This window comes from Hypanus sabinus, chromosome 7 (genome assembly GCF_030144855.1).
Source record: "Hypanus sabinus isolate sHypSab1 chromosome 7, sHypSab1.hap1, whole genome shotgun sequence".
Lineage (NCBI taxonomy): Eukaryota > Metazoa > Chordata > Chondrichthyes > Myliobatiformes > Dasyatidae > Hypanus > Hypanus sabinus.
In genome coordinates this window covers 23,954,836-23,980,916 of record NC_082712.1, presented here as the reverse complement: position 1 = coordinate 23,980,916, position 26,081 = coordinate 23,954,836, and the positions used below count along the sequence as shown (strand labels likewise).

The 26,081-nt window shown below is 38.4% G+C and overlaps 1 protein-coding gene across 1 annotated transcript in view; it reads right to left on the bottom strand.

The window, feature by feature from the left end:
• Window positions 1-26,081, bottom strand: part of neil3 (nei-like DNA glycosylase 3) — a 48,224-nt gene that overhangs the window by 6,217 nt on the left and 15,926 nt on the right. Inside the window, exons 4-9 of the mRNA XM_059974306.1 lie at window positions 23,669-23,882; window positions 21,769-21,843; window positions 18,374-18,540; window positions 7,424-7,596; window positions 6,334-6,769; window positions 2,390-2,564 (exon numbers count right to left, since the gene is read on the bottom strand). Coding sequence (XP_059830289.1) covers window positions 2,390-2,564; window positions 6,334-6,769; window positions 7,424-7,596; window positions 18,374-18,540; window positions 21,769-21,843; window positions 23,669-23,882 — 1,240 coding nt within the window. The remainder of the gene's footprint in view (window positions 1-2,389; window positions 2,565-6,333; window positions 6,770-7,423; window positions 7,597-18,373; window positions 18,541-21,768; window positions 21,844-23,668; window positions 23,883-26,081) is intronic.

The window sequence follows — 26,081 nt, the reverse complement described above, 5'->3', positions numbered from 1 at the left end:
CCACTTTCACCAATGACCTTTATAACCTCAATAAACAAATTTCCTCACACAAAAAAGAACTGTTCCTAATTAGGCCGTGGTTTAACAAACAATCATACATCCTATTCCTAAGAATCCTGATGAGTGGTCACCCTGCCACTGATGCAAGACTCACCTGTCTATTGTTTACGGAGTATACCCATTTCTCTTCTTGAATAATGGAACATTAACTACCTATCAATGATTCTTTTTAATCTTTCATTGTCCCTGCAGGGTCTCCTAATACCTTTCTAGATTTCTTTTCTAGTTTCTTTATAATCTTCAAGGGCTTTTTGACCTTAGCTCCCTAAACATTATATACACTTTTCCTCCTGACTAAATTTACCCCCTCACTTATCATCCAAGGTTCTCTTACTTTCTCATTCTTGTCCTTCCTTTTTACTGGAACATACTGTACCCATTCTGTACTCTGTACATTTGGTCTTAAAAAGTTCAGATGTGAACTTACCCAGAAAAAGTGGTTTCCAATTAACTCTCTCTAGTTTCCTGCCCAACACTCTTATAATTTGCCCCACTAATACTCTCCCACAAGATCCATTCTTATAAACAGGCCTGAAATGTTTTCCCAATTAAAGGTCAATCAGCTGGGCAGACCGGACTTGTGCTTTACTTTATTATCAATTCAAGAAGATTTTGTTAGTTGCATCTAGGAGGGTTTCTTAAATCAGTATATAGATAGCGCAACTAAAGGAGGGATCACGTTGGTTTTCTTGACCATCTATGAGAACTTTTGCAGGAACTGGTATCCAGTAGAATTCAAGACCATCAGTACTGTATTTTGCTGTTAAAATATAACCCCAAAGAGAGATGACCAGTTTAGCAGTTGTTCACTAATAAGATGCACATTAATTTCTGGAATCTTTTGGGCAGCCTCTGCAGTATCCGTCTTAGTGGAACTGCTAACCTGAAAATCAATTAATCAGCCGACTCTGTTTCATTTATGTCCTTCAGAGAAGATCTACAGTCCTTAGTGGTCATACAAGTAAAGCCTGATGTACAGCCAAAGATTGTCAATAGATGATCTATCTCTTCTACTTCCAAATATCCCTTCATCACGTAACCAGTCTTCAGCCAATTTGATTTATTCTGCAGGCAATAGGAAAAGGCTAAAAAGCATCCCAGTAGTTTTAGTGAAGTCCTATGCTCCAGACTAAATCAAAGCTCTAATCAAAGCTATGCAGCTTCAACCTTGGCATCTACCAAAGTGCAACATTGCCCAGGTATGTCCACTTACCAGAGACAGGACAAATTTCCGGTCAGCTAATTATTTCCCAATTAGCAATGTAATGGATTCCATTATTGGCAGTGACATCTAACTCACCCATGATTTACTCACTGATGGCTAGTGTGAATTTTGTCAGGATCACTCAAGTCCAGATCCATTCACAGCCTTGGTTCAAATACGAATCAAACAGCCAAATTTCAGAGGCGAGGCAAGTGTGATTGATGGAACTAGGAGGAGGGGGATGAAAATGGGTAATGGGGAACCTGGCAAGTGTGGGTTGTGGTATGGGAAAGGGAGGAAAAATCAGAGATGGGTCAGAAAGAGAAGGAAGGGAAAGTAAGTTTAACTTGAAAATTCTACATTCATTATATTGGGTTATTAACTATCAAGGCAGAAGACAAGGTGTTGTTCTTTAAGCTTGTGTTTGGCCTCACCCTCGCAGTAGGAAAGGCTGAGGATAGATGGGTCAGTGTGAGAATGGGAAGTGTTGAAGTGGCATGCAACTGGGAGATTGAGATATTCATGACAGACAAAGCACTGGTGCTTTGAAAATCAGTTGCCTAGTCTACACTGGGTCTCACTGATGCAGTAGAGACCACATTGGAATCACTGAATGTTAAAAGGAGGTGCACATGAAGCTTTGCCTCAACTTAAAAGTCTGTATAGGTCCTCAGATATTGTGAGGGATGAGTTGTTGTTGCACCTTCAGATTTCAGCATCTGCAGTCTCTTTTGTGTCTGTTATCACTTTGTCAAGGACAATTAGGTATAGGCAATAAATTCTTGGTTTGCAGGCAACAACCAAATACTGAAAATGAATATATATCTGGAAATACAAGACATTCAGTACACGTTGAAAATACAGGTCTTGCTATTGTTATTGTGCAAACCAGTTCGGCCTTCATTCAATTCATCAACAGCAAGACCAGTAAACAATAAACAACAGATATGTGGGAAGCTTTGATTCAACATTTTTGTAAACAGGACATGGATGCAAAATTGAATAATGACTGCAGATTTCATACACACCATAGCATAGGCAGTATATTTATGGTTATTGAACTGCCACAAAACTTTCATGATGGCAGGTACTTTAGATTCGTTTTGAGTGCACAAGTATACACACCTGAAAGTAATCACACTGTTGAGCTTGAGCCATTGAGCAAGCATAGAATTGCCTTCCCTTGTTGTTACCTTCTTTTTTGACTACTCTCAGTGTACAGGGTCGGCCGTGTTTTTGACAACATGGGAATCTAGGACTTGAAGGAGGACTATTACCACCATCGACATTATTAGAGTCCCTAGGAACAGAAGATTTTTTAAAATATCAATTTACTTTTTAATCAAAACCATGAAATAAAGCTAGACCTAAGGAACTGTAGTGCCTGCATATCAACCAGACAGTAGGACTGAAGAGCGAGAGATAATCACCATTTTGCAGCAAGAAGTGCCTGAATTACAAATGATTCTAAAGTGATGTAGACTTTGATCTTTATAGGAATAGGAATTTTACTGTTTTAGATCAGTAAATCAATAATAAATTTCAAAAAGTTTCCACCATTAGAGCCTCAAATATGAACTTAAGTAATATACAAGTAATCAATGACTACATACATCAAGAGATCAAAACATAGTAATCAAAAGCTGGAACTCAATTTTTATACACCAAGTGGCTCAGTGGCCAGTGGACCTAGTAAGCAAGCCTCTTTTTAAAATCCCACTAATGGTCAAAAGGTTGCCTGATATTTTGAAACCCATCAAGTTTTCTTGACCCATCAACGCAAACTCAGATATATTATGCATAACACATCCATATCAACCTTCCATCTGCCAGATTTCACACTTTTTCATTACGTTTCTCTCCAGATTATCCAGGTCAAAGCTCTTTTTGATTTCTGCACAATGATGTCAGATACCCAGACAAAAAGATGGTCAGCTGTGTCTACAAATGCAAATTTGTATGATGGAAGTTGTTTAGCAAACTTTTGCCAAATTAACCAACAGCAGCTGAGGTTTTGAACTAATTTAACTTCATATTCTGTGCAATACTTGGAACACTCCAAGATTGTGAAAATAAACTTATGTCAGTCAGTCAACCATAAAAGATCATTTATCCAACAATTCTACCAGAACAATCTATTATAAGTGTGTTTGAATACATTGCTGACAATAGTACAATTGAGAATAATTGTTCTTAACACAGAAAACAGTAGGCCAATTGGCTCTTCTCCAAAACACAATATGACCATGATCAAACATTCACATCAGCACTTTGTTGCTGTTTTCTCCCCATATCCCATTAGCATTAGGAAATATATCCACCTCTTCCTTGAATGCATTTAAAAGACTTTGCCTCCATTGTTCTCCTCAACAGAGATTCTACAATCTCCCAATCTCAGACAATGTTTTTACTACTTTCTCTGGGAGCATCTCACACTGTGTAAAAAAAAACTGCTTCATGAATCTCCTTTAAACATTCTATCTCTCATCTTAAAACTATGCCCTAAAGTATGTGACCATTTCCACCCTTGTTAAAAAACTGTATATCTGCCAGTTATAATTTGATGTACTTCTACACAAGGTCAGTCAGTCTCTAAGAGAAAACAATCCAAGCAACACACACAAAATTCTGGAGGAACTCAGCAGGCTAGGCGACATCTATGGAAAAGATTACAGTTAATATTTCAGGTCGAGACCGTTCAGCAGGACTGGAGAAGAGATGAGGAGTCAGAGTTTGAGGGTGGAGTGAGGGGAGGGAGAAACACAAGGTGATAGGTGAAACTGGGGGGGGCGGGGGAAGGCTGAAGTAAAGAAATACAGGGCTGGAGAAGGGGGAATCTAATAGGAGAGGACAGAAGGCCATGGAAGAAAAAGGGGGAGGTGCGCCAAGAGGGAGACATAGTAAAAAGAGGGAGGCAATGAGCAGGTAAGAGGGAAAAGGGGATGGGGAGTTCAGTGTGGGAGGGTGTCCCATTACCGGAAGCTTAAGAAATCGATGTTCATGCCATCCGGATGGAGGCTATGGACTAACATGTCAGAATTGGACTGGGAAGTGGAATTAAAATTGATGGCCACTGGCAGATCCTGCTTTTCCTGATGGATTCCCAATCTACCTTAGATCCCACCGATATACAAAATATACAGAAGGCCACACCGTGAGCACCGGATACAATAGATGACCCCAGCAGAGCCACGGGTGAAGTGTCATCTCACCTGGAAGGACTGTATGGGGCCCTGAGTGATAGTAAAATAGGAGGTGTAGGGCCAGGTGATGTACTTGTTCTGCTTGCAAGGATAAGTGCCAGAAAGGAGATCAGTGGGGTGGAGGAAAAGATGTGGTTGTCCAACCTTGTAGCCAATTCTAATTCAGATAATATTCCAGTGAATCTCTTCTGCACCCTCTCCTAAGCCTCCATATCCTTCCCATAAAGCTGCAGCCAGACTGCAAACATAGTTTAACCAGAGCTTTAAACAGCTGAAAGGCAGCTTCCTGACTTTCATGCAAATCATTTTTATCTATGTACTCATGTTGCAATTTTCAGGGAATTATACACTTCCATCCAAGATCCACTCTGCACCAGTGCACCTTATGGTCCTGCTATTTCCTCTTACATTTGACCTAGATTGAAGTGTCTGCCATTTCTCTACCCATACTATCAACAGGTGTATATCCTGCTGAATCTTGACAACCTTCCTAACTACCAATTTTTGTGCCCTCCTCAAACTCACTATCAGCCTAACTACATTTCTATCCAAATAATGTTTACATATTATGAACACTGCTCTCTGTGGAAGACTACTGAGCAGAGAACTCCACCTAGAGCAACATACCTCTACCATTGCCCTCTGTTTTCTATCACCAAACCAATTTTGAATCTAATCTATCAAGTCCCAATGGATCCATGTACCTTAATATTCTGGATCAGCCTACCATGAGAGACCTTGTCAAAAGTTTTGTTTAAATCTGCGTAGACAATATTCATTAGCCTATTCTTACCAATCATCTTTGTCATCCCTCAAGAAATCCAATCATATTTGTAAAACATGACTTCCCCACACAAAGCCATGCTCAACTATTCCTAATGTCCATGCTTTTCCAGTTGTAAGTAAATCCTAATCCCAAGAATCTTCACCAATAATGTCACTACCACTCATCATCCTTTAATGTCAGGCTTGTCTCTATTGACCTTTTCAATCATTCTGCCATGTCTTCATTTCAAATTATAATCTGGCTTGATCCTAATGGGAATGGAATTCATTAATCTTTTTCCTTAAGTATTAATAGATGCTCTTGTGTTTCTTTTTTTTTTAAATATTCTCCATAAACTCACTCAACAAGTTTACTTGCTGTCACTTGCTTAATTACCAACTGTTTTCAACTTTCAGGCCTGCTCCTCTTACTGGCAATTGTACAAGTCTCCTCTATGGATCTAACACTGCACCTAATATTCTTTGTACACCTAATGGTTGAGATTTCTTTCCAATCTTAATTATGTGCTAGGTTTGAAGGTTTCAGTGTTATGATACACTCTTTAAATATTAGCCAATTAGTAAATTTCTCCAATTCTTGGTCAGATCCATCACCTAGTTTCAGATTCTACTACCTCATTCATCATCTTTTAAACTGTCATGTTCTAATAATTCTTTAAATATTCTGCACCTGAATGCCAGCATAGACTACCAAGTCCACAATTAAAACTGCATCAACATCTATTTGTATAATACAAACCAATTACAATTTGTGTAGACTTTATCTTCCATTGAAAAATTGCTTGCTATTTAAATTATTAAGAGCTACTTAGGGGTCAATTAAGCAGTACATTGATTAAGAACATTAAATAGACTCGCATTCCCCAAAAATAGGGTTCTGAAATGATGAATGTAATAATGCATTCAGAGGAGCTTAAGACGATAAGTTATATTCGGAAAGATGGGATTGTCTTCAAAAAATTGCAAATATATTAAATACCATTCCACATTTTTTTAAAGCAATTAACTTCAATACTGACATTGCTAAGATGTTTTCATACACATAAGGTTTAACTCTAAAAGTTAGAATAATGGACATACCTGAAGACAGAAACTGCAGTATTTGTGTTGGAATCAAAAGAACTATGGTCCTTCTTCAGTCTTTTAGGAGGGTGACAAAATAAACTTTGGTTGGTGTAACTAAATAACGTTGAGTTATTGGTTGGTTGATCTGCATAATTATTAAAATGGCTTTTTATCAAAATGTTAGAGTTCAATGCACTTGCAGGACATTTCTTAAATAAGGCTAGAGAAGGATTCCCTTCTGTTAATAATGGGTTCTCTTTCACTTCATTGTCTGAAGAGAAACTGAATGTAGGACTCTTTTGAGAACTCTTTTGTGATGTGAGAACCAGCGTAGTTGTACCAAATGCTGCTTTCCGATTGAGCTTCCATTCTATTAGGGGTTTACCAAAACTATTACATTGGTACTTTATGAGATTAGTATCAAAACCAGACTTCTGAGGTGATGCTGCCTCTAGAAGTAGAAAACAGTTAATATTACTCGATATAATTCATTTGCAAAACCACTATGAAACAAGATATTACTACTCCTACATGATGTAAAACTTTAATTTTCTTATGGACATTTTAAAATATTTTAATTGATTTAGCTGCTGTAGGCTGTTTAACAAGCAGTCCAATGCAAGGTTTCTATTCGAAATGTCAACAATCCCCCCCCATGCCTACAGATACTGCTCGAATCAGTTCTTCCAACAGATTGTTTATTGTTGTACCAAAAAACACTGCAAACTGAAAGTTCAGCGTTCCAACTGCTCAATAAAAATGTAATAACAGAAGTCATTTTCACATAAAGAAATCTTTTCTCCCCAAACAATCTGCTGAAACTAATGTTAAAACTATCATAATCTCTACAAACTATTATGGGTGAAATATTGAAATTGTAATAATCAGTCATTAATACCTCACTCTCCATATAAATAGTGCAACATAAAATCCAACATGAAAACTATAATTGAAACTTCACTTTAAATTTCCAATATTGTTACATTCTTAGCAGTAAATCTTCTCTAAAAGCCACAGAATGGTAAGACATTAAATAAAATTTACTGAAGTTAAATCAATAATAATGACCAAAATTGGTTTAGCCCACAATGAAGCATGTACTTACTGACAAGCCTTTGTGTCAAACAGGCATCGCATGATTTGGATGATGGTGCATTTACTAAAGTGCAAAGAGCACATGTCCATTCCTCCTCTTCTTTCTTGGCAATGGTATCATCAATAGACTGATCTCGAGAGCCCTGGGTCCAACTCATCAGGCTATTCCGTTTAGGGAGATTACTGTTTAAAAACAGATATTCAAAATCCAAATAGTGTCATTGTTATTAAAATGAATCTGTTCTGAATAAAATATTGCCCACACCCCACCCCTTTATTGGAAAAAATGTCAGAGCTACAATTTTCTTTAACAAATGCAATGTGCTTAATGTATATACAAGAGACTGCAGATGTTAGTAACTGGAGCTGGAGGAACTTTAGCGTGTTGAGCAGCATCCGTGGAAGAAAAGGAATTCTTGACATTTTAGTTCAAAACTTTGCATTTAGCTTTGAGATCGGAGAAGCAAGATGGTTACTATAAGATCGCTACAAGGAGGACAGTAATGAGGCACTAATCCAAGGTGATTGCTGGATTGAGGGATGAAAAATGAAGAGTTTCAAAATGAAATTTCAACAGTTCCTTACCTGCCACTCAATGCTGCTCCACTAGCAGACTGTATTTAATGCATATCAAATTTACAGACAAAGCAATTAATAGTTTAAAATAAAGATCTAAGTGTAATGGTCTGTGCTCCAGCTAAGATTTAGTGAGGCTCTTCATACATCAAATTGAATCAGATTTACTATCACTGGCATATGTCGTGAAATTTGTTGTTTTGCAGTAGCAATATATATTGACAAAATATAAATTTACAATATAAAATATAAATATATATTAAAAATTAGTGCAAAAAGAGAGAAAAGTACTAGGGAAGTGTTCCTGGGTTTATTCTCCATTCAGAAATCTGATGGCTGAGGGGAAGAAACTATTTCTGAAATGCTGAGAAGGTGTCTTCAGGCTCCTGTATCTCTTTCTTGATGGTAGCAATAGGAGGTTATGTCCTGAGTGATGGAGGTCCTTAACAATAGATGTCACCTTTTTGAGGCATAGTCTTTTGAGGGTGTCGTAAATGGTTGTGGGTGGGGTGAGGGGAAAGGGGAGGCTAGTGCCCATGGTAGAGCTGACTGAGTTTAGAACTTTCTGCAGCTTTTTTCAGATCCTGTACAGTGGGCCCCTCCACACGAGACAGTGATGCAACTTGTTAGAAGGCTGTCCATAGTACACTTATAGAAATTTGTCTTTGATGACATACCAATTCTCCTGAAACTCCTGATGAAATATAGCTTCAGTCATACCTTCTTTGTAATTCCACCAATATGTTGAACCCAGGATAGTTCCGCAGAGATATTAACAGGAACTTGTTCACCCTTTCTACTTCTGATCCCTTGATGAGGACTGTTTTGTGTTCTCTCGACTTACCCTTCCTTAACTCCACAATCAAATCCTTGGGCCTTACTGATTTTGAGTGCAAGGTTGTTTGTACAACAACACTCAAACAGCTGATCTATCTCACTCCCATACGCTTCCTCATCACCATCTGAAATTCGGCCAACAATAGTTGTGTCAACAGCAAATCTATACTTGGTGTCTGAGCTGTGCCTAAGCAAATGGTCATGGACTAAGAGAGAGTAGAGCAATGGGCTAAGCACACATGCTTGAGGTGTGCCAGTGTTGACTGTCAGCAGGATGTTATTTTTGATTGCAGACTATGCTCTCCAGGTGAGCAAGTCAAAGACCCAATGACAGAGTGAGGTTCAAGTGGTCCAGGCTTTAGAGTTTGATTAGAACTGAGGGGATGATTAGGTTGAATGCAGAGTTATAGCCTGACTTAAGTTTTACTATTGTCCAAGTGATTGAAGGTCGAGTGGAAAACCAGTGAGAATGCATTCACTGTAGACCAACTGTGACAATAGGCAAATTGCAGTGGATCCAGGTCCTGGCTTAGGCAAGAGTTGATTCTAATCAGGACCAACTTCTCAAAGCACTTCATATAACCACATAACAATTACAGCACGGAAACAGGCCATCTCGGCACTTCTAGTCCATGCCGACGCTTACACTCACCTCGTCCCACTGGCCTGCACTCAGCCCATAACCCTCCATTCCCTTCCTGTCCATATACCTATCCAATGTTACTTTAAATGACAACACCGAACCTGCCTCCACCACTTCTACTGGAAGCTCATTCCACACAGCTACCACTCTGAGTAAAGAAATTCCCCCTTGTGTTACCCTTAAACTTTTGCCCCCTAACTCTCAAATCATGTCCTCTTGTTTGAATCTCCCCTACTCTCAATGGAAAAAGCCTATCCACATCAACTCGATCTATCCCCCTCATTATTTTAAATACCTCTATCAAGTCCACCCTCAACCTTCTACATTCAAAATAAGGACCTAACTTGTTCAGCATATCCCTGTAACTTAAGTGCTGAAACCCAGGTAACATTCTACTAAATCTCCTCTGTACTCTCTCTATTTTGTTGATATCTTTCCTATAATTTGGTGACCAGAACTGTACACAATACTCCAAATTTGGCCTTACCAATGCCTTGTACAATTTTCACATTACATCCCAACTCCTATACTCAATGCTCTGATTTAAAGGCCAGCATACCAAAAGCTTTCTTCACCACCCTATCCACATGAGATTCCACCTTCAGGGAACTATACACCATTATTCAAGATCACTCTGTTCTACTGCATTTTTCAATGCCCTACCATTTACCATGTATGTCCTATTTGGATTATTCCTACCAAAATGTAGCACCTCACACTTATCAGTATTAAACTCCATCTACCATTGTTCAGTCCACTCTTCTAACTGGCCTAAATCTCTCTGCAAGCTTTGAAAACCTACTTCATTATCCACAACGTTACCTATCTTAGTATCATCTACATACTTACTAATCCAATTTACCACCCATCATCCAGATCATTAATGTATATGACAAACAACATTGGACCCAATACAGATCACTGAGGCACACCACTAGCCACTGGCCTCCAACCTGACAAACTGTTATCCACCACTACTCGCTGGCACCTCCCACCCAGCCACTGTTGAATCCGTTTTAATAATTCAATATTAATCCCTAATGATTGAACCTTCCTAACTAACCTTCCATGTGGAATCTTGTCAAAGGCCTTACTGAAGTCCATATAGACAACATCCACTGCTTTACCCTCGTCAACTTTCCTCGTAATCTCTTCAAAAAATTCAATAAGATTTATCAAACATGACCTTCCATGCACAAATCCATGCTGACTATTCCTAATCAGACCCTGTCTATCCAGATAATAATATATACCATCTCTAAGAATACTTTCCATTAATTTACCCACCAATGACACCAAACTGACAGGCCTATAATTGCTAGATTTACTCTTAGAACCCTTATTAAACAATGGAACCACATGAGTAATATGCCAATCCTCCGGCACCATCTCCGTTTCTAATGACATTTGAAATATTTCTGTCAGAGTCCCTGCTATTTCTACACCAACTTCCCTCAAGGTCCTAGGGAATATCCTGTCAAGACCCGGAGATTTATCCACTTTTATACTCCTTAAAAGTTCCAGTACTTCCTCCCCTTTAATTGTCATAATTTCCATAACTTCCCTACTTGTTTCCCTTTCCTTACACAATTCAATATCCTTCTCCTTAGTGAATACCGAAAAGAAATTGTTCAAAATCTCCCCAATCTCTTTCGGCTTCACACATAGCTGTCCACTCTGATTCTCTAAGGGTCCAATTTTATCTCTCACTATCCTTTTGCTATTAATATAACTGTAGCAACCCTTTGGATTTATTTTCACCTTACTTGCCAAAGCAACCTCGTATCTTCTTTTAGCTTTTCTAATTTCCTTCTTAAGAATCTTTTTACATACTTTACATTCCTCGAGCACCTCATTTACTCCATGCTGCCTACATTTATTGTAGCTCTACATCTTTTTCCAAACCAAGTATCCAATATCCCTTGAAAACCATGGCGCTCTCAAACTTTTAACCTTTCCTTTCAACCTAACAGGAACATATAGATTCTGTACCCTTTAAATGACCTAATTTCTCTATTACATCCTTCCCATAAAACAAATTGTCCCAATCCACTCCTAAATCCTTTCGCATCTTCTCAAAGTTAGCCTTTCTCCAATCAAAAATCTCAACCCTGGGTCCAGTCCTATTCTTCTCTGTAACTATATTGAATCTAATAGTATTGTGATCACTGGACCCGAAGTGCTCCCCAACACATAGGTCTGTCACCTGACCTATCTCATTCCCTAACAGGAGATCCAACACTGCCCCTTCTCTAGTTGGTACCTCTGTGTATTGCTGCAAAAAAACTATCCTGCACACATTTTACAAACTCCAAACCATCCAGCCCTTTTACAGTATGGGCTTCCCAGTCTATGTGTGGAAAATTAAAATCTCCCACAATCATAACCTTGTGCTTACTACAAATATCTGCTATCTCCTTACAAATTTGCTCCTCCAATTCTCGCTCCTCATTAGGTGGTCTATAAATACACCTCTATAAGTGTTACATCTTTCCCATTCCTCAATTCCACCCAAATAGCCTCCCTAGACAAGCCCTCTAATCTATCCTGCCAAAGCACTGCTGTAATATTTTTTCAGACAAGCAATGCAACACCTCCTCCTCTTGCCCCTCCGATTCTATCACACCTGAAGCAATGAAATCCAGGAATATTTAGTTGCCAATCACACCCCTCCTGCAATCCTGTTTCACTAATAGCTACAACATCATATTTCCAGGTATCAATCCATGCTCCAAGCTCGTCCACCTTTCTTATAATGCTCCTAGCATTAAAATAGATACATTTAAGAAACTCTCCACTTCTTCCTCTCTGTTTATCCCTAACAACATGATCAACTTTATTATCTTTTTCTTCCTTCTCCCCTACATCTTCGGTCTGAGCGCTGTCCTCTATCACCTGCCTATCCTCCCTCACACACTGTCTGCTAGCTTTCTCTATTTGTGAACTAACCTCCTTTCCCCTAGTCTCTTCAAATTGATTCCCACCCCCCAACCATTCTAGTTTAAAGCCTCCCCAGTAGCCTTAGCAAATCTCCCCGCCAGGATATTGGTCCCCCTAGGACTCAAGTGTAACCCGTCCTTTCTGTACAGGTCACACCTGCCCCAAAAGAGGTCCCAATGATCCAGAAACTTGAATCCCTACCCCATGCTCCAATCCCTCAGCCACGCATTTATCCTCCACCTCATTCCATTCCTACTTTCACTGTTGCGTGGCACAGGCAATAATCCCGAGATTACTACCTTTGTGGTCCTTCTTCTCAACTGCCTTCCTAACTCCCTATATTCTCCTTTAGGACCTCATCACTTTTCCTACCTACGTCATTGGTACCTATACGTACCACGACCTCTAGCTCCTCACCCTCCCACTTCAGGATATCTTGGACGCAATCAGAAACATCCCGAACCCTGGCACCAGGGAGGCCATCTACCATCCGGGTCTCCTGATCATGTCCACAGAATTACCTATGTGTCCCCCTATTATTACTGCCTTCCTCTTCCTTTCCCTACCCTTCTGAGCTACAGGGCTGGACTCTGTGCCGGAGGCACGGCCACTGTTGCTTCCCCCAGGTAGGCTGCTCTCCCCCCACCAACAGTACTCAAATAGGAGTACTTATTGTCAAGGGGCACAGCCACTGGGGTACTCTCTAGTACCTGACTGTTCCCCCTTCCCCCTCCCAACCGTGACCCACCTGCCTGACTCCCCTGGTCCCGGTGTGACCACCTGCCTGTAACTCCTCTCTATCAACTCCTCACTCTCCCTAACCAGACGAAGGTCATCGAGCTGCAGCTCCAGTTCCCTAACATGGTCACTTAGGAACTGCAGCTCGACGCACCTGGCACAGATGTAGACTTCCGGGAGGCTAGGAGCTCACACCGAGAATAACAAACTGCCCTCACACTCATCCTTCCCCTTTCCTCAAATAACAGGAAAAACTGAAACCTAAACCTACCTTGCCTTGCCCACTTCCGCCTAAGCCCATTGAGTCCAAGCCCTTAAGCTTTCACTCTGCTCCCGGCTCACTCCGCTGTATAAGGCTGTGTCCATTTTAAATCTTCCCTGCTTCACTGCCCGCCGTCACATGCCTGCACAGTCCCACCTCTCTTAACTCCAATGAGAATAAGAAAAATTAAAGATGTCTCACACCGCACTCCCGTTCTGATCCTCCGACTTCCTTCTCCAAACGAAAACAGTAGACATGAGTGACACTGGATGATTGTTGTTGAGGCAGCTCACCCACCTCTTTTTGGACACTGGTAAGATTGTCGCCCTTTTGAAGTCGATGAGAACCTCCAATTGCAGCAGTGAGTGATTGAAGATGTCCTTCAACACTCCCGCCAGCTGCTTGGCGCAGGTTTTCAGAACCCTACGAGGTACAAAGGTAATGCCTTGCAAGGGTTCACCCTCTTGTAAGATGCTCTAATGTCAGCCTCCGAGATAAATCACGTCATCTCTGAGACAAAGACTGAGGATGGGAAGAGGAAACAATGAGAACTTTCCATCTCTCTGAATGACTACAGTTGTAATAGTCAAGAAACCAAATAGCACTCAGGAAAGTAATTTTGAATGGTAAGACCATTCACCAGCCCTAAAGGGGATTGACAGGTTGATGTTGAAATGTTTTCGCCAACGGAAAAGTCACAAACAAAGGGGATGTAATTAAAACAATGGGGCTTGTCACTTAAAACTGGAAGTGTGTAGAAATTTCTTCTTTTAGAGAATGAACATCTGGAATTCTATGACCTTCGGGGTGGCGGAGTCCAGATCAATTGATATACAGTAAAGTGGAAACTGAAGTATCATTGGGAGTTCAAGGGATAAAGTGTTACAAGGAACTCACATAAAATAAAAGTGAGTTCTTACTTCAGTGGTTGATAAGTTGATGAAAAAGATCCTGAGAGGCAGGATTTATGAACATTTGGAGAGGTATAATATGATTAGGAATAGTAACCATGGCAGGCTGTGCCTTACAAGCATGTTTGAATTTTTTGAGGATGTGACTAAACATATTGATGAAGGTAGACCAGATGTAGTGTATATGGATACAGTGTACCCCATATGCAAGGCTTCTTGAGAAAGTAAGGAGGCATGGGATCCAGGGGGACATTACTTTCTTGATCCAGAACTGGCTAGCACACAGAAGGCAAAGAGTGGTTGTATTCTGCATGGAGGTCAGTGACCAGTGGTGTGCCTCAAGGATCTGTTCTGGGACCCTTACTCTTCGTGATTTTTATAAATGACCTGGATGAGGAAGTGGACGGAGGGGTAAATTTACTGAAGACACAAAGGTTGGGGGTATTGTGGATAGTGTAGAGGGCTGTCAGTTGAACAGAGTGATCTAGGCATAATGGTGCATAGTTCCCTGAAGGTGGAATCTCATGTGGATAGGGTGGTGAAGAAAGCTTTTGGTATGCTGGCCTTTATAAATCAGAGCATTGAGTGTAGGAGTTGGGATATAATGTTAAAAATATACAAGGCATTGGTGAGGCCAAATTTGGAATATTGTGTACAGTTCTGGTCACCGATATCAACAAACTAGAGAGAGTACAGAGAATATTTACTAGAATGTTACCTGGGTTTCAGCACCTAAGGCTGAACAAGTTAGGGCTTTATTCTTTGGAGCGTAGAAGGATGAGTGGGGACTTGACAGAGGTATTTAAAATTATGAGGGGGATAGATAGAGTTGACGTGGATAGGCTCTTTCCATTGAGAGTAGGGCAGATTCAAACAAGAGGGCATGAGATGAGAGTTAGGGGGCAAAAGTTTAGGGGAAACACGAGGAGGAATTTCTTTACCCAGAGTGGTAGCTGTGTGGAATGAGCTTCCAGTAGAAGTGGCAGAGGCAGGTTCAGTATTGTAATTTAAAGTTAAATTGGATAAGTATATGGTCAGGAAAGGAATGGAGGGTTATGGGCTGAGTGTGGGTAGGTGGGACTAGGAGAGAGTAAGCGTTCTGCACGGACTAGAAGGGCCCAGATGGCCTGTTTCCGCACTGTAATTGTTATGTGGTTATATGTTGTGGATGTGTGTGGGCCTTCATCTTGAAGTAGTGTGGGGGTTTGGCTGTGAAATGCCCATACTTGTATTCGTGAAATGTTGTAAATACGTTAGCTGCATTGGTATGTTTGGGGAGGGCAGGTGAGGGGAATTTTGTTTAGGGGCAAGATATAAAAGCAAAATGGAGGAAAACGTAATCGATTATGTATTCTGTATTGTCTCATTCCTTCAATAAAAATATACTTAAAAAATAAAGCATATGGTACATTGGCCTTCATCAATCATGGGAATGAGTTTAGGAGCTGAGAGGTAATGTTGCAGCTATATAGGACCTTGATCAGACCAAACTTGAAGAACTGTGCTCAGTTTTGGTCGCCTCACTGTAGGAAGGATGTGGAAACCATAGAAAGGGTGCAGTGGAGATTTACAAGGATGTTGCTGGGATTGGGGAGCATGCCTTATAAGAATAGGTTGAGTGAACCCAGCCTTTTTTCCTTGGAGCAACAGAGGATGAGAGGTGATCTGATAGAGGTGTACAAGACGATGAGACGGATTGATCATGCGGATAGTCAGAGGCTTTCTCCCCAGGGCTGAAATGGCTATCACGAGAGGGCACAGTTTTAAGGTGCTTGGAAGTAGATATAGAGATTTTATTTTATTAAACGCAGAGAGCGGTGAGTGTGTGGAATGGGCTGCTGGTGATGGTGATGGTGTTGGACGCGGACACAATAGGGCCTTTTAAGAGACTCCTGGACAGGTATATGGAGCTCAGAAAAATAGAGGGCTGTGGGTAACCCTAGGCAATTTCTAAGGTATGGACATGTTTGGCACAGCTTTGTGAGCCAAAGGGGCTATATTGTTCTGTAGGTTTTCTATGTTTCTGTGGAGACCTGTGTAGGTCAACCATAATCACACTGAATGGCAGGGCAAGTTTCAGGGGCTTGGTGTCCTACTCCTATTTTCTTGTGACTTCAACACTTGGACAAACCATAAAATACTATCAGAAAGCTCCAAGATAAATGCTCCAGAGTCTTGTCCCTCAGAACCAAGCATAAATTTAAGGACTATGCGTGATGGGAAACATCTAGATGAAAAACAAGTCAAAGCAATTAATCTGAACACAGCTGACATATTTTGCTACTGGATGTACTACAGCAACACGCCCAGGCGTCTTCAATACCATCTTTCCTTCAAAGCCAAAAGGAACCAGGGCCTAATTTGCCAGTTCTCCTTCAATCTTCACACCATCATGACTTAGATTTATATTAGTATGCTTTCATTGTCATGGGGTCAAATTATACAACTCCTTCACAGAGGGAATATTTTCATCAGGTGGACAGCAATGATTCAGAGCCTTCCTAAAGTAAACTCAGAAATGGATGTATTGATCATATCACAACTAGAAAATGAAACCAAAAATACATGCAGCACTTGATCCTATGGCTCAATATTGTTCAACACCAAGATAAAAAAATAAATAGCTTTGAAGAACTTGAGGGGAAAGGTGGGGGGGGGGGGGGGCAACTGACAAAGACCAGAAGATGATTAGGTCAGATTTCAGGTAACTGATTCCTCAGGTGTATCACAATCACATTTTTAGTTCAGGAAATGAGATTTGCAACACTCAGACCAACCACAAACCACCAAGATAAGTGCCCAATAACGTCACATCTTGTTCCTCAGATCTAAGCCTATAGAACTGTAATACTAAGTGTGACAGGAAACATCTAGCAGAAACAAGGTGAGTCAATGTAGCAAAGTGTGTACAACAAATGAGGATGGAAACAAGTTTGAAAACCATGACACAACTTAATTTTTTTTTTAAATGTTCATCTTTGGCATCTGGACATCATTGGACTATGTCCCCAAATTGCTGCCCATCCATTATTTTTGTTGGATTAGTGATGGTGAGCTATATCACTGCAAAACCTCAGGTGAAGTTCCCACAATGTTATTGAGAAAGGGAATTCCAGGATTTAGGTCCAGAAAACTATGAAGAACAATGATATATAATTCAAGACCAAGATAGTACAGATTTTCCCAGCGTCTGTCGTCCTTGCCTTTATTGGTGATAGAAGTACACTAAAGGTTTTGGAGATGCTGTCAAACTAGCCTGGACAAGTAACTGCAGCGAACCTTCTATACAGTTCACATGGCAGCCATAGTACAGTAGTGCTGGAGGGAATGAACATTTAAAGTAGTTTGATGGAGTGGTCCACTCTATCATGGGATGTATTCTTGAAGCACTGAACTCAACCAGTTAAGTGGACAGTGTTCGATCACGCATTTGACTTGAGCCTTGTATATGGTAGAGACCTTAGGGTGTCATTCGCTGCAGGATACCCAAACCCTGACTCATTCTTGCTGTTTTCCTAAAAAGAGGAAAATGCTCTGGTCACTAGTAACTCCCTCAAATATTGATGGATGGACTCTGTGATGAAAACCTTTGAGTGTCAAGTCTAGGCTGTTACAATATTTTGTTGGAGGAGATGATTATTGCCTAGCACTTTAGTGGGGCCATTGCTATATAGGCTTATGCTTGAATGTTGTCCAAATCATGCAGTATGCAGCAATGGACAGATAGTTCTGTTGAGGAGATGCGAGGAGAATGGAACATTATGCAATATCAGCAAACATCCTCACTTCTCACCTCATACTGGAAGGAAAAGAATATTGATGAAGCAAATGGAAGGATGCTAAATTAAAAGGTTGCTTTGGGGTTTTTAATTCAAAATCCCATGTGAAAAATAATTTTGTAATAAAATTTAAGTCATCCCAAATTAAAATAAAAGTTGTACCTCAGATTTAAATTGATGAAAGAATATTAAAAAAAACAAAGTCACATCAGCTCAGTTCAACTCACAGTCTGGTAAATGGTGTATTTTACTACAAAATATATATTGACAATACCCATTGTTAACTTGGCTGGGATCTTCCGACTGACAGTGCGAGCAGAAATACGTCATTCGATTATTCTCACCGAGGCGGCAGACAATAATTTTACCATTACATTGTCTGCACGTGGAACGCTTGTAAACTCTGAAGTGTTTATACAAGGCTGACCCAATCTTCCGACACTAAAATAACAGAAAATGAAATAAACCATAACAGACAATTGGTCAGACTGATTGAGAGAAACAAATATTTTCCAATGTTTAAAATAAGAGTTCAAATTGCGCCAATAAACTGCAGATTTCTGATTTGCCCCTCAATAACTGTCCTGGTGCCAAAGAGAAAATTTTGATACCATGTGGAAAAGTTGGACTTCAGACATGAAGTAAATGTTAAGATTAAAACTGACAAGAACATTAATTAAACTTTTACTCTAACATAAATATAATAAACCACTAAAGTTTGTAAAAGGAAATCCAACAATTAAGAATGATAATCCTCGTTTCCTGAATATAGATCATTTCTCTGCATTGTACCTGGACACTTAACTAACAGCACCACCCCTTCTTTTCAATTCTCTTTGTAGTCTTTTTCCTAATCTGCACTATAGTTTCACACAATAACAGTTGAGCCAATATTGACTCCAATCAATATATTTTTCAATCTTACCATAACGTGTTGAACTTAAAAACAATTTTTGAGTTCCTCTGTGCCCTCTCAAATCAAAACAGCTTGTTGTTAATTTTAACCAAATTAAGTTCAAGAATGGTGGACAGCATTGTTGTGTAGCAGTTAGCATATGCTCTTACAATGCCAGTAATCCAGGTTCAATTCCACTGCTGTCTGTATGGTGTTTGTACCTTCTCCCCATCACCGCATGGGTTTCTGCCTCGTGCCCACCAACCCCCACACTCCAAAGATATACAGGTTAGCAGGTTAAGTGGTCACATTAATGTAACTGGGCAGCGGGGACTCGTTGAGCCGGAATGGCCTGTTAGCATGCTGCATTTCCAAATATTAAAAGAAAATGTTCTGCTTACATTTGTATCTGCTCATTGTTTTTCCAGAGTCTGAACAAGATATCCCAAGCTAAATAGCTAACTCTGAGCTGCCTTGATTTTTAGTGATCAACAAACCTCCCTTACCTTTGTTTTAACTTGTTAGTATGCAAATATCTTTAGCAAATTTTAAATAAATTGGTAATTAGTTTATGTTCACATTTACCAGTGTACAGCATTCCAGAGATCATTCCATATTCAAGTACATTGATGTAGTACAAAAGGTGAAAAATACAATACAGGAAGTGTTAGTTACAAAGAAAGTATGGTGCAAGTATAAAGTGCAAGGGCCATTATGAAGGTAGATTGAAAGATCAAGAACTCAATCTTTTGGAGCATGAGAGGTCCATCAAAGATTCTGATAACAGCAGGTGGTGCATGTTCAATGGCTTATGCAAATTTTAATGCATTGTTTTTGTATGAGTATAGGATATATTTAAAAACCCTTTCATACCCTTGCTTAAGTATAAGATTATTATAAGTTTAAAACTATGAAAACTGCTTAGAGTTTTTATATGTCAAGCAGGAGTGTGCATTTGGAGCTTTGAGTTCCAAGCTTTGGAAGGAACTTTGAATGTGGTTAGAAATTTAATGCTGCAAGGACAAGATCCTGAAGAAACTGAAGAAAAAGACAAAGGGCACATTCAGATATCATTGCTATACAGGCATTATGGATATACTTTTATCTAAGGAATTGGTGGCTTTTTCAAAAGACAAAAGGAAAAACACTAGCTACAGCACTGCACTGAATTGAAAAGAGCTTAAGATGATGAGCCCGCATAGAGCTTTGCCTGAATGGTAGAAGATGGCACTGAGGCACATGTTGGGATTTTTTCTAAAAGAGCAGACAAGCATAATATACATGTTCAGTGCAAGATCAAATTTTATTATATTAATAATAGTTCTCAAGTCATGAATCACATGATGGTTTCAGAGAAGATATTGCTTTTTTATTAAAGCATAAGTACAACCATCATCTGCCAGTTTGTTTCCCTTCCCCTCCCTTCATCTGGCTTCTGTCTCCTTCCTTGCCAGTCCTGCTGAATAAACATTGGCTGTTTTTACCCCTTCATGGATACTGTCTGACTTGCTGAGTTCCTCCAGTATCTTGTGTGTTACCCCAGATAACAATAACAGTTTTGATTCCACCATTTCTGGAATATTAGAGCAGTAATGCTGGTCAAGGGGGAAAAAAGTGAATTTTATTCTGGAAATCTAATTAATGATTTTTCAAAAATATAAATCACAAGTGTACTTTAATACCAAAAAAACCTTTTGTTAAAATAATTTCTATGCAGTGTATAATTTTAAAATGGTGCATTTTGATTGCAAATACAGTCGGCCCTCCTTATCCGCAAGGGATTGGTTGTGAGAACCCCCCCACCCCCCCCACGGATGCTCAAGTCCCTTATTTAATCTGAATCAGTGTAGTGGTCTTTAGGACCCAGCAGAACCCAGGACTTTATTTAATATGTTCAGCACGGTGGGCATTAGGACCCGGCATAGCTCTGAATCCACGTTGTTTCTGTTCATGAAAATAATCACGATTGCGATTGAAAATAAGGTGGAAGTAGTAAAGCGATCAGAAGGAAGTGAAACGCTATCTGTCATTGGAAAAGCATTAGGCTACAGTTGGTCAACGATTGGAACAATTTTAATGGAGCATGTGAAAGGCCCTGCCCCGATGAAAGCTACAGTTATTACTGAGCAATGCAGTGGTTTAATTATTGGGTTTTGGGTTTTTGATCCTCCACATCAACCTGGCACGGTGGAGAGTGCACTCGATAGTGATCTGTCACTAGATCAAACTCAGGAACTTCCCAAGCCTGGCACTGAAACGTACATTCTTAAGTGTTTTAGAAAGGTAAAAGATATACTACATACGAATGCAAACATTTGACTTACTGACACTAAAAACTACTGGATGTAACTGTTCTGACTTACTTAGTAAGAGAACTTCTGATTTTTTTCAATCCCGATCAACGATAACCCACGCACATCCTCCTGTGTACTTTAAATCATCCCTAGATTACTTATAACAGCTAATACAATGTAAATACTATGTAAAATAGTTGTTATACTGCATTGTTTAGGGAATAATGACAAGAAAAAAAAAGCCTGTGCATACTCGAACAACAAGTGCTGGAAGAGCACTTCTAGGTTTTCACTATTCACGGTTGGTTGAATTCGCGGATGCGGAATTCACAGCTAAGGAGGGCTGACTATATATAGAAAGCTGTAAATATGAACCATCCCTCACCTTCTATACTAAGTGCTCAACTATGTATCTACATATTATACCCTTTTCAAATAATTAGAAAGCAATATTATTCACTTCTTGAAAAATATTCTTACCGTACAAAAGAAAATTGTGAAGTCTCGAGTTACTCTTACAAGGTGACGTATTTGCTCAGCTGATAACTGACAGATCTGCAAGAAAGAACAATTATCCCAGTTAATGATTTACTTAATAAAGTCCAGATATTTAATGTTAAACTTATTAGAAATCACTAAATGCCATTACAATTCAAGTATTTAAAAAAAAAACCTGGTAATAACTAAACAGTTCAACTTGAAGTATAGTTGATAGCAATAGAAATGACATAAAAAGTCAGTTGGCATAGTAAAAGAAAAAGTCATCTCGTACATGGACGTCCATTCTCCACTCTGTTCAAATCCACTTTATTTAAAAAGATGAACGATGGACACTTTGGCTACAAAATTCTCCCTTTTAGCTGCTAATGAAATGCTTTGATTTAAGTACTTACAATTCTTGTTGAATTAAAAATCTATTCCATCTTTTTGACATAATCACCAGGGTGTCATCAGAAATAAGAAGTTCTCACACTCTCCCACCTTCAATCATTTTTATACTTTCCTAGGTCAAATCAACTCAGACAGTCTGGCATCTATTCTAGCCACTGTGGAATTTCCCTTCAAAAGGTGTACACTATTAAGCTGTGGTCACAGAAACTGATTATTAGACCTTCTAGTAATTCCTTCTGAAGAAACTGTGGTAATTAATAGTAGACAGCACAAAGATGCTGTGCTGTTACATTGACTCAAATTAGCACAGTGTAAACAAGAGGCTGTAGCCATTTTAGAGTCTCTGCACAGCCTTAAAATAAAAATTGCACAAGAAGTAGAAATAACAATTGTCTGCTGAAATGTAAAATACAACAGGGGTCACAATAAATCAGTACTTGAAAGATTTTGAAGCACTGAATAATTGGTGCCAGGGACCAATTCTAATGTATGAGAAGTCACTAAAATATCAGTATTTATTTCTATTTTTATATAGTAAATCAAAACTTATTATTGATTTCATAACAATATAAACTCTATTGAATAACCATCAATTCAACGTCAGTTGTATAGCTTTAGATCTGTTAGAAATTAATCCAATTCTGTTTTTCCTCACACCAGATGGAAAACACTATTTTTTAAAATCCCTTCACATTCTAAATATATTATCAAAGCACAGTAAAGAAATAAGCCAAAAGATATGAGGAACAGAAGTTATGATATGTGAAATTTGACTAAATAGTAAAATAGTATAAATAGGATATTAAAAATTAATCACAAATGCAACTGGAAATCTGAAGAAAATTAATATAGTATGAACAGTCAGTAGATCAGGCAGCACCTTTACAGAGAACAAAAATGCTATTAAAGGTCCTGCCGGTAATTGTATACAGTGCTTTCCCCTTATATTTGACCTCAATATGCAACACTTCACAATGTTCCTTTTAAACTCCATGTCATTACTCTGCCCATATCTGCAACTTGTCATATTCTTCGATAGCCCCCTATGCTGTCCACAACTCCATCTGTCTCATTTGCAAACTTACTAAAGTTTATATTTTCCATCAAGTAATTACTATATATTTATTTATTGGCACAGACTCAATGAGCCAAATGACTTGTTCCTGTGCTGTAATGCTCTAGGATTCTATGACTCATAGCTCCTATCTCTGCAGAACATCATGGATCAAGGACCTCCATCCAGAAATTCACTCTTACACCATTACCTCTGTCACTTCCAAGTCTTTGTAGATACCATGCATTTTTATCTTGTGGGTCAGCCTACCATGAGCGACCTGGTCAAATGGCTTTTTTGCTCACTTTTTTCATTAAACAACTGGACTGAGTTGAGGCAGAAGTATAGCGTCTTCAGAAAAATTTTCGACAGAATCAGGAGGAAAATTGGACTAGGAGTAAATAAAAAATGGAATCTACTACACAGGGATTTTACCTTTATAGCAGGATGAAGGCAACTGTCAAATATTGATTCATTTTTGATGATATTTCCTACTCCTGGCAGCACAGCCTGGTCCAACAGAACGTCACATATCATGCGGGGACCATGTCGCTTTAGCTCTTCCTCAGCTCGGGAGCAACTAAATTTTACCGAGCACATATCCAGTTCTTCCATCATTTTTACTTTCTCCTCACATTCTGAAGTACTCCTAGCAGGTAATACAAAAATATTCCTATTATGTTGAAAATGTTTATTATAGAGCATTCATCTTACAAAATTTCAAAACCCAGCTAGGCAGCAAGGTTTTTGTTTTAATTGTAAAGTTTGTCTGACTCTCCTAGAAGAAACTTACTTGAACCAGTCAAGTTATTTGAGAAACTGGATATGACTTTAAGAGAAAACACATAATTTGGTTGCAGCTAATGTTGTAATATGTAATTCTCAATATTCAGATTAAGAGCCGAAATATAACAGCAGTGATGTTCAACATTTTCTTCACATTTATTTTTTCTTTCTTTTTAAATATTTTTATTAGTTTTAAACAAACATAAATGAAACGTGAATACAAAATGTTTGCGAGTACATAATTAATAGTTTAAATAGACATTCAGATATGTAATAATAAAAATATATAACCTCTCAAACCCAGAACATTAATGAACAAAGAAGTAAAAAGAGAAAAAAAAAGAAAAACCCTAAAAAAAAAGAGAGAAAAAAAAAGCAAAAAAAACCCACTAACCAACATGGGCCATTGAATAATATTAAGTACATATACAGTAGTGCCAATAACTCCGAACCTCCATCCAATTGATTAAGGATAATATAAGTAAGGTTTAGGAAAAGACAATTCAACTCATGTGAAAATGTTGAATAAAAGGTCTCCAAGTTTCTTCAAATTTAACTGAAGGTTCAAAAACCACACTTCTAATTTTTTCTAAACTCAAACAAGAAATAGTTTGAGAAAACCACTGAAATATAGTTGGAGGATTAATTTCTTTCCAATTCAATAAAATAGATCTTCTCGCCATTAATGTAACAAATGCAATCATTCGTTGAGATGAAGCAGATAAACGATTATTATCCGTCATTGGTAAACCAAAAATTGCAGTAAGAGGATGCAGTTGAAAATCAATATTTAAGACTTTTGAAATAATACTGAAAATATCTTTTCAATAATTTTGTAAACAAGGACAAGACCAGAACATACAAGTCAATGAAGCAACATCAGAATGACATCTATCGCAGGTTGAGTTAAGATGAGAATAAAATCGAGCCAGTTCACCCTTAGACATATGAGCTCAATGTACAACCTTAAATTGTATTAGGGCATGTTTAGCACAAATAGAGGCCGAATTTACCAATAATAAAATTTTTTCCCATTGTTCAGTAGATATAGGACAATGCAACTCTTCTTGCCATTCCTTCTTAATTTTTTCTGATACATCTAACTGTAAATTCATGATCATCTTATAAATGATGGCTACTAAACCCTTTTGATAAGGATTAAGGGCTAAAATTCTATCTGTAATGTCCAATGGACATTCTTTCAAAAAAGACTAACTCATTATACAAAAAATTTCTAACTTGCAAATATCTAAAAAAATGGGTTTTAGGTAAATTATATTTATTAGATAGCTGTTCAAAGGACATAATGTTATCATCCAGAAATAGATCACGAAAACATGTTATACCTTTTGTTTTCCATAAAAGAAAAGCTTGATCCATAGATGAAGGCCGAAAAAAATAATTAAGATATTATAGGACATGATAAAGTAAATTTATTCAAACCAAAAAATTTACGAAATTGAAACTAAATTCGTAATGTATATCTGACTACATGATTAGTTATCTGTTTATTCAATTTGAATAAAGAAAAAGGAAGTGAAGATCCTAAGATTGAAATCAGTGAAAAATCTTGCACAGATTTACATTCCAAATTTACCCATTGTGGGCAAGTAGCTATAGTCCATTCTTGTGTCCAGAATATTAAATACCGTATATTGACTGCCCAATAGTAAAATCTTAAGTTTGGTTTGGCCCTCCTTCTTAGGCTTCTGTAAATATTTTTTACCCAATCTAGGATTTTTATTCTGCCACAAGTAAGAAGATATTTTAGAGTCAATAGTATCAAAAAAAGCTTTAGGAATAAAAATTGGTAATGCTTGAAATAAATATAAGAATTTAGGTAGTATCATCATTTTAATAGCATTAACTCTACCAACCAATGACAAAGATAGTGCAGACCACATAATAGCAAGTTGCTTAATTTGATCAATTAAAGGTAAAAAGTTAACCTTAAATAAATCTTTATGTTTTTTAGTAATTTTAATACCTAGGTAAGTAAAATAATCTGTAACAATTTTATATGGTAAATGTTTATAAATTGGAACTTGCATATTTAATGGAA